We start from the raw sequence: 13,492 nt of genomic DNA, 5'->3' as shown, positions 1-13,492 counted from the left end.
AGATCCCTCTGGTGTACTGCGACAGCATAAGGAGACTTTCAACAGTGGCATCATGGGTAAAGGCAGATTGAGTGACAAAAGACTTTCACGTTGAGACTTTTCTTTTTAGAAAAGTGCAAAGTGAATAATCCATATGGAAAATTCCCCAAACTTCGGGAGTGAAAGCGCCCGTGAGGGTACGCCGGGAACGGGACCTCTCGCTTATGCGCCTTTGTGCTTATATAAAACACATCAATCACAAGGTGTTGCTTTGATGCTTTGCCGACTTTCATACAGCCTCAGATGGATCGAGCACGCAAGTTGATTAGAGGAGGAAGTGAGGAGAGACTGTTAAGCGATGCAAATGAGTCATGGTTCGATGACTGGACAGAGGACACCATGTCAGACCTGCACCCTTAAAGAAGTAAGGAGAAGTCACAGAATTGTTCTTTTTGAGGGCGTTTTCTTCACTATCGAGTCGAGGAAAGCTTCACACTTGCGAGTCAACTCTTACCGTGTAAAAATGTGCCAAATTGTGATGGTGTTTTTCTAAATGTGTTTATCGGTTCATCATAAAAGTTGATTCTTACATTAGGTTTCTTTTCTACTGGTTGGCGATGATATGACCCCAAAAAAAATTGAAAACACGCAAAACATCCTGACACCATAATTCATCATTTGTAATGTTTTAATAATTATTGCATCATGTTGAATGATTGTAGCTTATATTCATCTATTTTAAAAAATAAACACACAGTTCTGCAATTGTCAAATTATAAATGTTGTTATCTTTGCCGGTTGCTACCATATTGAAAAGGCTAGAATATTAGAAAGAAATTATAAATGTTGGAAATCATCTAAGAAATATCTCTCATTTCTTTAAAAAACAACAAAAATTAAAATATGTTTTCATTACAAGTTACAGCAATCACCGACCAAAATGAAACATTGCTATATTAAAAAAAAAAAAAAAAAAGTTTGTGAGCCAACATTAAATTAATTTAATTTTTTGTTGTTGCTAGGTAACAGAATACAAATATTTAAAAACTCCACTGTAGGACTGTCATATAATATATACTAGTATAACTATATTGCCACCTACAGATAAAAGCTTTTTACTACATTTGAGTGGAATTACAGATTCGGCCACAAGAGGACGCCACAGATTAATTAGTGCAGTCTCATGAAGTCTATTTATGCTCATGCTGTGGTGCTTCGCTAGAGGGCAGCAGTGATTGAATCACTCAATGTTGGCGTATGATACAAGTATAAATACGGCACTTCTCAAATGTAGAAAATTCTCCTAAATTTTAAATTTAGGGATTTGTGCAATGTCTGAATTAAAAAAAGAAAAAGGGTTATTAAGTGTAACCCCAAAACATAACTAATGATAACAATTGTAAATTGTAAAAACGTTCTAAAAGATATGCAGTGTCAATAGATTAAATGATCCCCCCCCCCCCAAGTAAATTGGAAAATGCTACAAAATTTTGCCTCCATAATTTTCACAGTGGCTTAAAGGAAATGCAGTAACATTTTTAGTATTTAACAAATAATTATGCCATGTTCAGTTTTGCCAAAGTGGTTAAGGATGTACTGTGATTTCACATGACATATATTTTATAATATAATTAATTTGAAAAGAGAGAAAAACAAAGTAACCCCATAATATGTTACTAATATTACTATTTGTGTGTTCCAACATATGAATATAATAATGTTAAATTTGTATCTTAAAACAAAACGGAGCCTTATAACTGCTGTAAATGAGCGTGTGATCATGTTTTCTGCTATTTGAGGTTAACAAGGGAGCCCAAATAGAATATGAGGCGAATCTTATTGCCAGGCAACCCTTTTTATGGAATAACCACTAAGCTGCTACATGCTCATTAGCAGATTTTTTTCTCATTTAAATACCGCTGATATGAATATACTATTAGCTCCCCTCGCCGGCCACATTATTAGGTACAGCTGCAGCACATGAGCCAATACAAAATGATGCCTTTATAGGGGCACCTTGACTTAAACCTTTATTTTTTATTTTTTTTGAGTTAAGAGCAAAAAATTATTTGAGGCAGCAGAAAAATTTATAAACAGCAGTTTGCCAAATTACATGTGTATTTAGCGAAAGCCAGCTAGCTATGCGCTAGCACACAATGCAAAACAGTGTAGAGAGGCTAACAAAACTAGCATGGATGTAGCGATTTTATTACCCGATATTCAAACACAAACAGTCGTTCAGACAGTAAGATTTTCCATATTTTCCCCAAATACTCCTACATTAAAAAAAAATTGTTTTTAAGATATCTTCGTGATAGAAATCGTGATAGACTGTCACATCCGTTGTTTATTCCGGATGGCTCAAAGCCGCGTCAACGTTTTCACTCCTCTTTCCAGCCCATTAAAAAAAGCGCCAGACATTTTATACACCTTTCAAAAAGAGTCTTCGTAAACGTCTTCTAGGATGAAGTTCTTGGAGAGGAAACCCTGAGATCTGAACGTGCGAAAAATGCCACGTACAAAAGGTGAGCGCGGCCGGCGGCTTGCGTTTGGGTTAGTCGGCGCGGGCGGGCGGGCGGGCCTGTCAGTCGGCGGCAAATCAAGTGTGGGATGGGAAGCGGCAGCGCGTTCAAACGGACGCTGTCGCAGCAAAAATGGGAAAGAGCTGCGGGCCCTCTCGCACGCTGTCGAGTCCTGCGCTCGTTCGCTCGTCTGACAGGAGGAATCAGACTCAAACGTCGGCCCTGTACCAATCAAACGCGCTGCACATCAACGGAGTACGTCGTTATCAAGATTTTTTTTAGGTGATACATAACCAATTTTTGTGTGTGTGTTTTTAACATTGTCGTTTATCCAGGAAAAAAACTCACCCATGTGGTTTTTTTGTGCTCTTTCTGAAATACCACCAGATGGCGCCAACGCCCTTTGAAAGTGGAAATTAGTCCTGTAATGTTGGAATGATACATCACTGATAAACAAGTTTTACATGTACTAGGGGAGGAGCTAATTGCGCATTTCTCTTGTATAGTTATTTTTACTAAAATTACGCTACATTTTTTTTCTTCCAAAAACAAAAACATTAAAATTAAATTTTAGCTAGCTAGCCGTCTTAACATTCTTGGCCACTTGAAATTTTTGCTCAGTATAATAGACGGGATGGAATTTAAGACAATCACATAATTTGTGTCATGAGAGATCATCAGGTGTGAGGCGAGAAATGATCAATTTTCACATGTTTTAGTAAGGAAATTCGATTTAAAAGAAAAAAATAATATTTTTTAAGTGTTATATTAAACCATAAGTTTGAAATGATTATACAATGTTGTGGGAACACGATTTGTGGTATATGTACGCATTAAACGCTTGTTCTAGGCAGTTGTAAACATTTTTTGGGGGTGTCAATTACTCAATGTTTTTATTTTCTCTTTATGACTAGTTCTTAGTTTATTCAAATTGTCCAAGTCAACTCGAAAATGAAGAGAGAAAAAAACAAAACACGCAGACAACAATTACATAAAAAACACAAATTAAGTTTTTGCTAGCTAGCATGCGCGACATTTTGTTGTCTTAAATTTTTGACACAAAGACGTACATTTTGGTGGATTATTTTAGCAATGCTAACATGTAGCCTCTTAGCTTCATGACGTATTTAGGCGAGATTGTGGCAGTGACTTTTGCATTTACTTTTACATTGGACTCGTCGTGGTGGTTTTGCCTTGTTAGCAACACGTAGTTGTCCTATTAGTATGCTAAAGTTGCCTTACTACTGTGAATAAATGTTGTACAGTGATAGAAAAAATGTTGTACCAGTAAAACACAGCTGTAATACAAGCACACCCACTTGTTGCTAGGCAGAATAGATGTTTTTGACATTTTTTTTTCTTCTTCTAAATTTCCACCACCAAGACTTACATTTTGGTAAATTTAACTATGCTAACACACTTAGCATCATGACATAAGTTGGACCTGCTAGTGTGAAAAAAAAATGTCACTAGTAAGACAGTTGTAATACTAGAGCGCCCTAGTCGTTCTGTCGTCCGGTGAATTGTCTTACTAATGAGGACGAGGAGCATGCTATATAGTACATGGAGCTTATTAATATAAAAAGCTAAAAAGCTTGAACCGCTCTCAAGCGTGTACAGTATAGTGCAACCACAATAACTGTCACGCTCACCCCACCCCACCCCGATTGCCTCCATCCTCCCCCGTCACGTGCCGATGCCCATGCTTTTGAACAGGAAAGTCCACAGTGTACCGACGGCGCTGACGCGCGGCGGGGGCGGTGTTGCAAAAGTGCGGGGGCGTAATCCGTCAGTTCCCCGCAGGGAACCGCGAGATGTCTTAACAACCCAACGGAGCAGACGCGATTAGCATATTGGGAGTCCTGGGAGACCAAACATGGGATGCCCGCCGTCCACGTGGGTTTCAGTGCAAAATAGCGAGCGGTGCTGTATGGATGAGTCGCGAGGCAAATGTCACGCACACATACTGTCAATTTAAATGAAGAAAATGACATGTTGTGTATTTAAACAACCACGTAGCCTTATGACAGCCTGGTTAGCTCAATGCTAACAAACGACGCAAAACGCCTTTGACAGGCTAACGAGTAGTATTAGTGTACAACACTTGACGTAATGGATATTTGGACATGTGGACTGACAAATACAACAACATTCACAAGCATATATTCATCCTCTGGATAAAATAATTTTACTACAGGTTGCTGAGCGATTGTGTCTTCATGTTTCTTTATTTTTATGTAATTATATCACTACTGTATGTTTTTATCAAGTACAATATTTGAGTAGTATTTTTCTTGACAAGGAGCTGGAACTGATTAAAAGCATTTCCATTCATTTTAATGTGGAAAGATGATTTGAGACGGGAATGCTTAGGGACCTCCGACCACTAGGGGCTCCCAAGAGAAATCAGTACATCCTGTAAGAGTATCCCCCCCCCTTTTTTTTTTTTTATAGTAGTATTAAAAACAGAGCAGCATAAAGAAGTTTAGATAATTAGTTTTGACTATTTTTTAAACAAGAACTTTAGCATATTTTCATATAATTTCAATTTTTAAGATTAGGCCTACATATTCAACTTGACATTATGATTTTGTCACGTTTGTTCATCCATCCAGCCATCCATTTTCCCGAACCGTTCAATCATATTAAAATATTGGCTTGACATTTTATTGTGTAATGTATTTGATCCGGTTTTTCAAAAGTTATTTTTATAAATATTCATTTGTTATTTGAAGTGATTATGATGAGCTATAATCAATATTATTGGCAAAAAATGGAAGAGCCTCAACTCAAAAATATTAGAAACAGCTTTCACTCTAGTAGTGCCCCCCCATCAAAAAAAATCCAATAATAGACCTAAAACTGACACTGGGTCTGATTGGGTGTTCCTAATGGAGTGTCCTTCTTGTAGGCATGCACCCTCCTGTACCAAAGTGTGCGTCTGAGGGTCTTCGCTGGAGTAAGCCCACACACTGCGCGGCGTGTGTGGAGGGCTGATGCCTCCACAAGCGCATCACAGGACGACACAAGCCCTCGGCTAGACGCAGCGTTTGGTTGAGAAAAAAAAAAAAAAGATAAAAAAAAGAAAGGCAGGGAAGCCTTTTCTTGCTCGTCTCTGAAGCAATGTAGTGGAAAGGAGAACGGGGGGGTTCTCCACCCGCAGGAGGGGAGGGCAAGTCGGGGGGGGGGGGGGGGGGGTTCACCGAGTCGACCGTGGCCGCTTGAGGAGCACCGCCGCACGGACATGAGCGCCCGGAAAGTGTCTCTCTCGGCGATCTGACGATGGACCTCGCGGAGGCGTTGGTGTTCGCTTTGGTGCTGGTCATCATCGTGGTGTCGCTGCTGTCCAACGTGCTGGTGCTGATCTGCTTCCTGTACAGCCCCGAGATCCGCAAGCAGGTTCCGGGTCTCTTCAACCTCAACCTGACCTTCTGCAACCTGTTGCTCACCGTGGCCAACATGCCGCTGACGCTGGCCGCGCTGGCGAGCCGCGCGCAGCCCGGCGGCGACGCCTTGTGCCAGGCGGCGGGCTTCCTGGAGACCTTCCTGTCCACCAACTCCATGCTGAGCATGGCGGCGCTCAGCATCGACCGCTGGGTCGCGGTGGTCTTCCCGCTGCGCTACCACTCCAAGATGCGCCACCGGGACGCCGCCCTGGTGTTGGGCTACACTTGGGCGCACTCCATCAGCTTCTCCGCGGCCGCCACTTGCCTCTCGTGGCTGGGCTACCACCGCCTGTACGCCGCGTGCACCCTGGCCGAGCCCGGGGAGCGGGCGGGCGGCCGCACGCAGTTCGTCGTCTTCACGGTCCTCTTCCACTCGCTCACCTTCCTGCTGTCGTTCGTCGTGCTGTGCGTCACTTACCTTAAAGTGCTCAAAGTGGCCCGCTTCCACTGCAGGAGGATCGACGTCATCACCATGCAAACTCTGGTGCTGCTGGTGGACATCCACCCCAGGTAGTCCAGGGGGGGGAAAAGTTATTCAAATGTTACTTTTACTTATGTTACTTTTTTACCTCCACTAAGGAGCGTTCGTTCATAAGGCTTAGTCTTTTGACCTCCACCAAGGAAGTTCTACATGTCCCATCATTGATGCTGCCATTCGTTTTGTTACCTCTGTCAAGGAAGTTATATGACACAAAATAACTTTTTACCTCCCTCAAAGTTTCTATCATGCAATTAATAGTGCCACTCCTTTTTGTTCCAATGATTTTTTACCTCCATCAATGAGTTTTCACAATGCAAATTAATGCTCAAAGCCTTTTTTGTTACCTCCGTCAAGGAAATTCTATGTCCCATCAATGAGGCTGCCAGTGTTTTCTTTTTTTCTTTTTACCTCTGCCAAGAAAGTTCTATGTAAATAATGGCAGCACTCCTTTTTTTGTTACCTCCACCAAGGAAATTATATGTGCCATCAATGATGTGGCCCGTCTTTTTGTTACCTCTGCCAAGGAAGTTCTATTACATTTGACCTCCAGGCCTGTTCTATTATGTAAATAATGGCAGCACTCCTTTTTTTTTGTTACCGCCACCAAGGAAATTATATGTGCTATCAATGATGTGGCCCGTCTTTTTGTTACCTCCACCAAGGGGGTCCCATTACACAAATCAATACGTTTTACCTCCATCAAGGAGATTTCTTCATGTAAATAATGCTCCAAGCCTTTTCTGTTACCTCCACCAAGGAGGTTCCATTACACAAATCAATACTTTTTACCTTAATCATCAAGGAGCAACCATCATGCAAATTTCATGCTTCCAAATAAAGGTGGCAGTTTTTGTGACCTCTTCCAAGAAGGTTCCACACTTTTTTTTGTAAATATTTTGTTACCTCAACCAAGGAAGTTCAAGAGCCATTCTATTACCTCTTCCAATGAGTTTCCATTGTTCAAATAATGCAGACAGTCTTCTTTTTTTTTACCTCCACAAAAGGTGTTCAATTGGCCTTGTGTACCTCCACCAAGGAAGTTGCAACATCTGTTTTGTTACCTCCGCCAAGAAGTTTTCATTATACCTCATGGAAATAATGCGACTGACCTTTTTTTTTTTTTTACCTCCACCAAGGAAGCTCCATAGTCCTTTTGCAACCTCAACCAATGAGATACGATCATGCTAACAACCACTTTTAAATGTTTTTCTTTCTATGCAGTGTTCGACAGCGCTGCCTGGAGGAGCAGAGGCGGCGGCGGCAGCGAGCCACCAGGAAGATCAGCACCTTCATCGGCACCTTCATGGTCTGCTTCGCTCCCTACGTCATCACAAGGTGAGCGCCAACGTGTTTGGGAGAGCGGGGTCTCTTCCCCCTGCACTGAGCAGCACCACACATGGAAGGAAGGGTTCGAACGCGCCTAGACCTAAATCTTGCATCCCCCACCCTACAGGATCGTGGAGTTGTTCCCAGCGGTGCCCATCAACCCCCACTGGGGTGCGGTATCCAAATGCTTGGCGTACAGCAAGGCGGCGTGCGACCCCTTCGTGTACTCGCTGCTGCGCCACCAGTACCGCAAGACCTGCGGCGACATCGTGGACCGGCTGCTCAAACGCAGCCGCTCCTTGAACGAGCTGGGACAGAGCCCGGAGGGGCGAAGCGGCAACCTGCCCAGGGCCGAGTGACGGGCTGCGTTGCCGTGACGACCGTCCGGGGGATCGGGTTCCGCGGATGACGAGGGGGTGGCCGCCGTGGATTAAGTACACAAGCGCCTCCTGGAGTCAAGGGTAGCTACATTGGATCTTCCAGCACATTACGAGAGTGAGCTATTTAATGAAGAGTGGTATGTAGCGCTGAACACTCTTGATCAAGTCCTCTGATCGTACTCGAGTGCATCTTAATCCAAATGATTTCAGGTACAAGGACTTTTATTCCTCAACGAGTGGATGGAAAATCACAATTCTGTTTATTTCATGCTTCCACTGATTGTGCTTTGTGATGGGTTGATTGGACCCATTCTAGGCCCTCAGGTAGTTTTTTTCCTCCCCCAAACACAAAGGGGACAACTTGATGCCCCCCCCCCCCCCCAAGAAAGATTGACTGCAAGACCAAATGCATAACCTTGTTTTCCTTTTCTCTGTAGGGTGTAGGACAGGGGTTGCAAAAACCCGGGTACGTGCACGGACATTTTCGCGGGCAGGTGCTTAAGCCCAAAAAAAACGACACCCAACGCCAAAATAGGTTAAAGGCACAATAACAATAGTGTTAATTTTGTCAACAAAAACGAAAAACAAAAATAATTTTGTCAACACACATTTTTCACCGGACTAAAACTAGACTGGACGAAAACTCTCATTAATAAACAATAGCCGGGACTAAATCAGTATGCATTTTCGTCGACTAATGGAAGACGAGACGAAAATGTACTTCATTTAATAAAAACTGGACTAAAATCTATGGACATTTTAGTTCATGAACAAAAACGAAATGAAAATGATATGATTTAGTAAAATCTTGTCTCTGCTAATCTGTCACTGTGACGCGGAAATGTCACACACAGTGGCAAACCCCCTTCCAAATTAGCAGCTAGCGAGTGCAACATGCACAAACACATGAGGCAGACAGGATGTGGATTCACGGTGATAGATAAAATAAATAAATAAATAAATTATAGTTAGAACATTAATCCCAACGGCTATAACGTTCCAACAATAATGTTAATCCGACCGCTAACTAATGCTGGCTAATTTACTAGCTCATAGCATGGAGCGTAGCCACTTGTTGATATACTGCAGAGGTGGCAAATCCAGGTCCAAAAAGTAAAAAACCCTGCCACAGATTGGCTTTAGCCGCAGGTGCTAGCTAGCAAGCTCCCTAGGTGCTCGCTTACATGCTAAGGCGCTAGCTAGCTAGCACAAGGGGCTAAAGCCAAACTGTGGCAGGGTGTTTACTTTCTGAACCTGGATTTGCCATCTATACTGTAATTGTGTGTTGTTATTTTTCATTAAAAAATTGATGTGAAATAGTTTTAGATCTAAAGTGTTCAATATTATCGGCTGAAAAAAAAAATACAGGGCTAAAATGATTGTCCTGACTCTTAACTAGACTAAGCATGTTGACAGTTTTTGTTGACTAAAACTAGACAAATAAAATTGTTTTCTTGGACTAAAATGCTAGATTTATAGTCGACTAAAAAAAAAAACGGGATGAGGTTAACTAACTGTGATTGAAACTGGACTAATACTGAGACTAAATTTTAAAATGGCGGAGAAAATTAACACGAGGGCACAATTCTCACTGCTTACACTTTGAGGAGGAATTGATGACATCATTTTTTTTATTTTTTTTATTTGAAATAAATCAACAGTTTGAAAGGGGCTGGTCCTCAAGCACCTCTAGGGGTCTCATGTGTGCACGTGCCTAATGATCACATAAGTAGCTGTTGTCTAAAAATAGCTCACCAATGATGGGACGTCGTAATTTCCTAGGAATGTAGAATTTCTAGAAATAGTCTTGCATATTGATATTCATCTCTCCTGTCATTTTAAATTATCATTGAGAAATGATAAGTGTCTTCACACAGTTGAATTTCAAAGGTAATTTAAATTCTTTATTAAATTGGTTGGAAGTACTGAACTTGCAGTCTCGTCTAATGCGGTTATAATTTCCCACCTGATTTAATGACGCCGGTGCACGGGGCACAATGTTTATCACCATTATTATCAATCAATAAATGGTCCTTACCAAAGCGAGTTTGTGCGCGATTAGCCGCTAATTTGATGACAAATGTGCAGTATTTTAAAGCGGTTCGACCGCTATTAAATGCGGGCTCATTGCTTTGAGAAAGGATTCCGCGCACGCCTCGTTCACGTTTACACCGCGTCCGCGCATTTGCGCAGATGATTAATAAGTCGTCAACGCAACTGACTAATAATGTACAGTGCCAAAAATGAATCCAGCAAGCCAAAGGACGTAGCTGCAATTCATTTCAATGAAGCCAGTATTCGGAGCAGACAAAAGAAACAAAACTTATCATCACAAGAAGAAGAAAGTCGGAATGGTACATTATGAAAGAAGTTGTGACGTTACGAGAGTTATTACACAAAGTGTCCACTAAAAAAGTGCTGGGTTGTTTCTTACCAAAAATTGGGTTAAGCAGCAAGATCGCCGCCATTTTGTTGGAGTGTACGGAAGAGGATTAGGGCCAGTGAAGAGAGAAAGAAAAAGTTTGGCAGGATTCTCACTTTATTTTCTGAATTTTCACTTTAAAGTCAGAATTCTGAATTTAATCTCAGAATTCTAACTTTAATCTCAGAATTCTGAATTTAATCTCAGAATTCTAATTTTAATCTCAGAATTCTGACTTTATTCTCAGAATTCTGACTTTAATAAAATAAATAAAATAAAGTGAGAATTCTGATTTTAATAAAATAAATAAAATAAAGTGAGAATTCTGAATTTAATATCAGAATTCTGAATTTAATCTCACTTCAAAGTGAGAATTCTGATTTTAATCTCTGAATTCTGAATTTAATAAAATAAATAAAATAAAGTGAGAATTCTCACTTTAAAGGGAGAATTCTGATTTTAATCTCAGAATTCTGACTTTAGACTCAGAATTCTGACTTTAATAAAATAAAGTGAGAACTCTGATTTTAATCTCAGAATTCTGATTTTATTCTCAGAATTCTCACTTTAAAATCAGAATTCTCATTTTAATCTCAGAATTCTGACTTTAATCAAATAAATAAAATAAAGTGAGAATTCTCACTTTAAAGTCAAGAGAATTCTGAGAATAAAGTCAGAATCCTGCCAAACTTTTTCTCTCTTCCTCTTCAGCAGAAGTAGGCGCGTATGTTTCAGATTTTTCTTTATTGGCGTAATATTACTTTGCTTTATTACTCCTTGGTACAAAAATTTGCGAACAGTCTGATTTTTTTTTTTTCAATCTTTATGTAAATATGAATCAATGCATTAAGTTAAACTATTAGTTTATGTGGAGTACTGAACTGTATGCCACACCAAGACAACGAATGCCTTAAATGCTGTAACATGGGCGACGTAGACTATTTTCCATTCAAATATACGACTAGTGTATTTGTTGCCTTATCACATCTGTGTATTTGATCTAGAATCGAATTATTTGGTGTGGCTGATGCTTTACATGGACAACTTTGTTAATTAACCTTATGAGTGGTGGTTGTTTCTAAATGGTCATTTTGGGCGTGTTTTGATAGAAAGTACAATGTGGTGTCATGAAATGTGCTGATTTTTATTTTTCCGTTTAAAACGTCCACAGCTAAATGCTGCTCATGATGATGATGATGATGTGATATTTATGACAATGGTGACGACGATGATCATAATTGTAATGCGGCTGGAGAGCATGATGGCGGGTTCATATTTTATGACCTCTATGATTAAAGTGTAAACACAATCGCGGCTGATGCTGTTGTCGTTAATTAGAAGCAAATGTGCTTAAGGAGATAAATGTTGGCTGTAGTCATTGTGAAATAATGATAATAGTGATAATAGTAAATAAATCAATACTAAATATGTATGAAATTTGTTTTATATTAAATGTAATGATTTTGACAAATTTTAATGTTTTTATTTTGAGTATTTTGTTATTACTTTATTATTTATCTATTCATTTTTATGTATTAATGTATTTTTTAACTTAAGCATATCTAATAATATAATTCGTAATAACACTTGTTGCACTGTGATTAAATAACATGGAGCGAATCATGTGAACTTTATTTGGGGTTAAACAGAGGCACTGAATGTGACTTCTGAACACATCCCATTTGTAAAAGGAAAAGGGTGTGTACACTTTTGCAAGGCGATTTTTTTTCAATCTTTTTTTCCCCCATTTTAATTGTTCAGATTACAATGTTTTAAAATTATTTACCTTTTTTTTTTTTCCAGGGGTGTGTAGACTTTTTCTAAGCAGAATTGTTGTACAGCGTCAACATAATTTAACGTCATTTTAAAAATGTATAAACAGTCGCCTCTGCGCCTTCCGCAGTTGATTCAACAGTGTTTTCGTGATGGCGACCAACATTTCAGCCGTGTCTCGCGTAGCTCAAAGCGAGCGAAAAAATTGGAAGCACCTCAGCATGGGCGCCAATGACAGGACCGTACGCACATTCGCACCTCGAGAACATAAACGCAGCTGGTTGGGCCCATTAATTCCCCTCCAACCCACGAAAAGTGAGAAGTGGACACCTCGGCGGGAAAACACAAAGTGCTTCTTTTTTTTTTTTCACCCCTCGCGCCACCATGTGTTGACATTTTGACAACCTCAGACTGAAAAGTCAATTTACAAGCACTTTAATAATAAGAATCTAAAGTCGTCTATTTGTACGATATCTGTTCCCTCATTTGTGTGTTTGTAATAATTAATTATTCATTTACAGTATATAAAATAGTGAGAGGCGAGTAATAATATGTACACAAAGTTACACACACATTCATGTTTTTACCAAATTATACATTTTTTAGAAAATATGAATATAGTGACATATTGTTTTTTTTAACCAATTTATAATAATCTGTTTTATAATAATTTTTATTTATTGGTCCTTTCGAGCACACATTAAAAAAAAATTGTTTTTAAATCTCTTCCACATGACTTTTGATGTGTCATATTTGATACATACTTTAAATTTGCACATTTATACCTCTCAAAAATATAATACTAAATAGACCTATCAAACATGAGTATTTTCAAAAATCAGATAATTTCCCTCTATTAATTAGTATAGGTGTCTCTCCTTTCTCAATTGGGGCGATCTTGCAAGGTTGCTGGAAAAGCCACCAGCTGGGTGATACTGCCCTCTAATGGATTATCCGTGCAATGCATGTGTCAGATCATATACGTCAGGGTTTTAATGGGAAAAATATCTATTATAGTCTCAAAATGTTTTATAATCTCACACTGAGTCCAGTTTCTTCTTTAACTGACTACAAAAATTTCTCAGAACAAAAATCACCAAAATGTCAACATTAATAATTTGTGAAATTTGAAAATACATCACTGCATTCCATATAGTGCTGAG

General features: G+C 39.7%; 1 protein-coding gene across 1 annotated transcript; it reads left to right on the top strand.

Moving 5' to 3' along the window:
• Positions 1-5,693: 5,693 nt before the first annotated feature.
• Positions 5,694-12,176, top strand: LOC147156557 (G protein-coupled receptor 26-like). The gene is made up of 3 exons (XM_086065173.1): positions 5,694-6,457; positions 7,650-7,763; positions 7,882-12,176. Exons 1-3 carry the CDS (start codon positions 5,784-5,786, stop codon positions 8,111-8,113), a joined length of 1,020 nt encoding a protein of 339 aa, XP_085921299.1. The 5' UTR covers positions 5,694-5,783; the 3' UTR covers positions 8,114-12,176.
• Positions 12,177-13,492: the final 1,316 nt, after the last annotated feature.

The sequence above is a fragment of the Leptonotus elevatus genome, chromosome 20 (assembly GCF_054856555.1).
Source record: "Leptonotus elevatus isolate MCC_2025b chromosome 20, RoL_Lele_1.0, whole genome shotgun sequence".
In the NCBI taxonomy this organism is placed as follows: Eukaryota; Metazoa; Chordata; class Actinopteri; order Syngnathiformes; family Syngnathidae; genus Leptonotus; species Leptonotus elevatus.
This window is presented reverse-complemented; position numbering and strand designations above follow the sequence as displayed.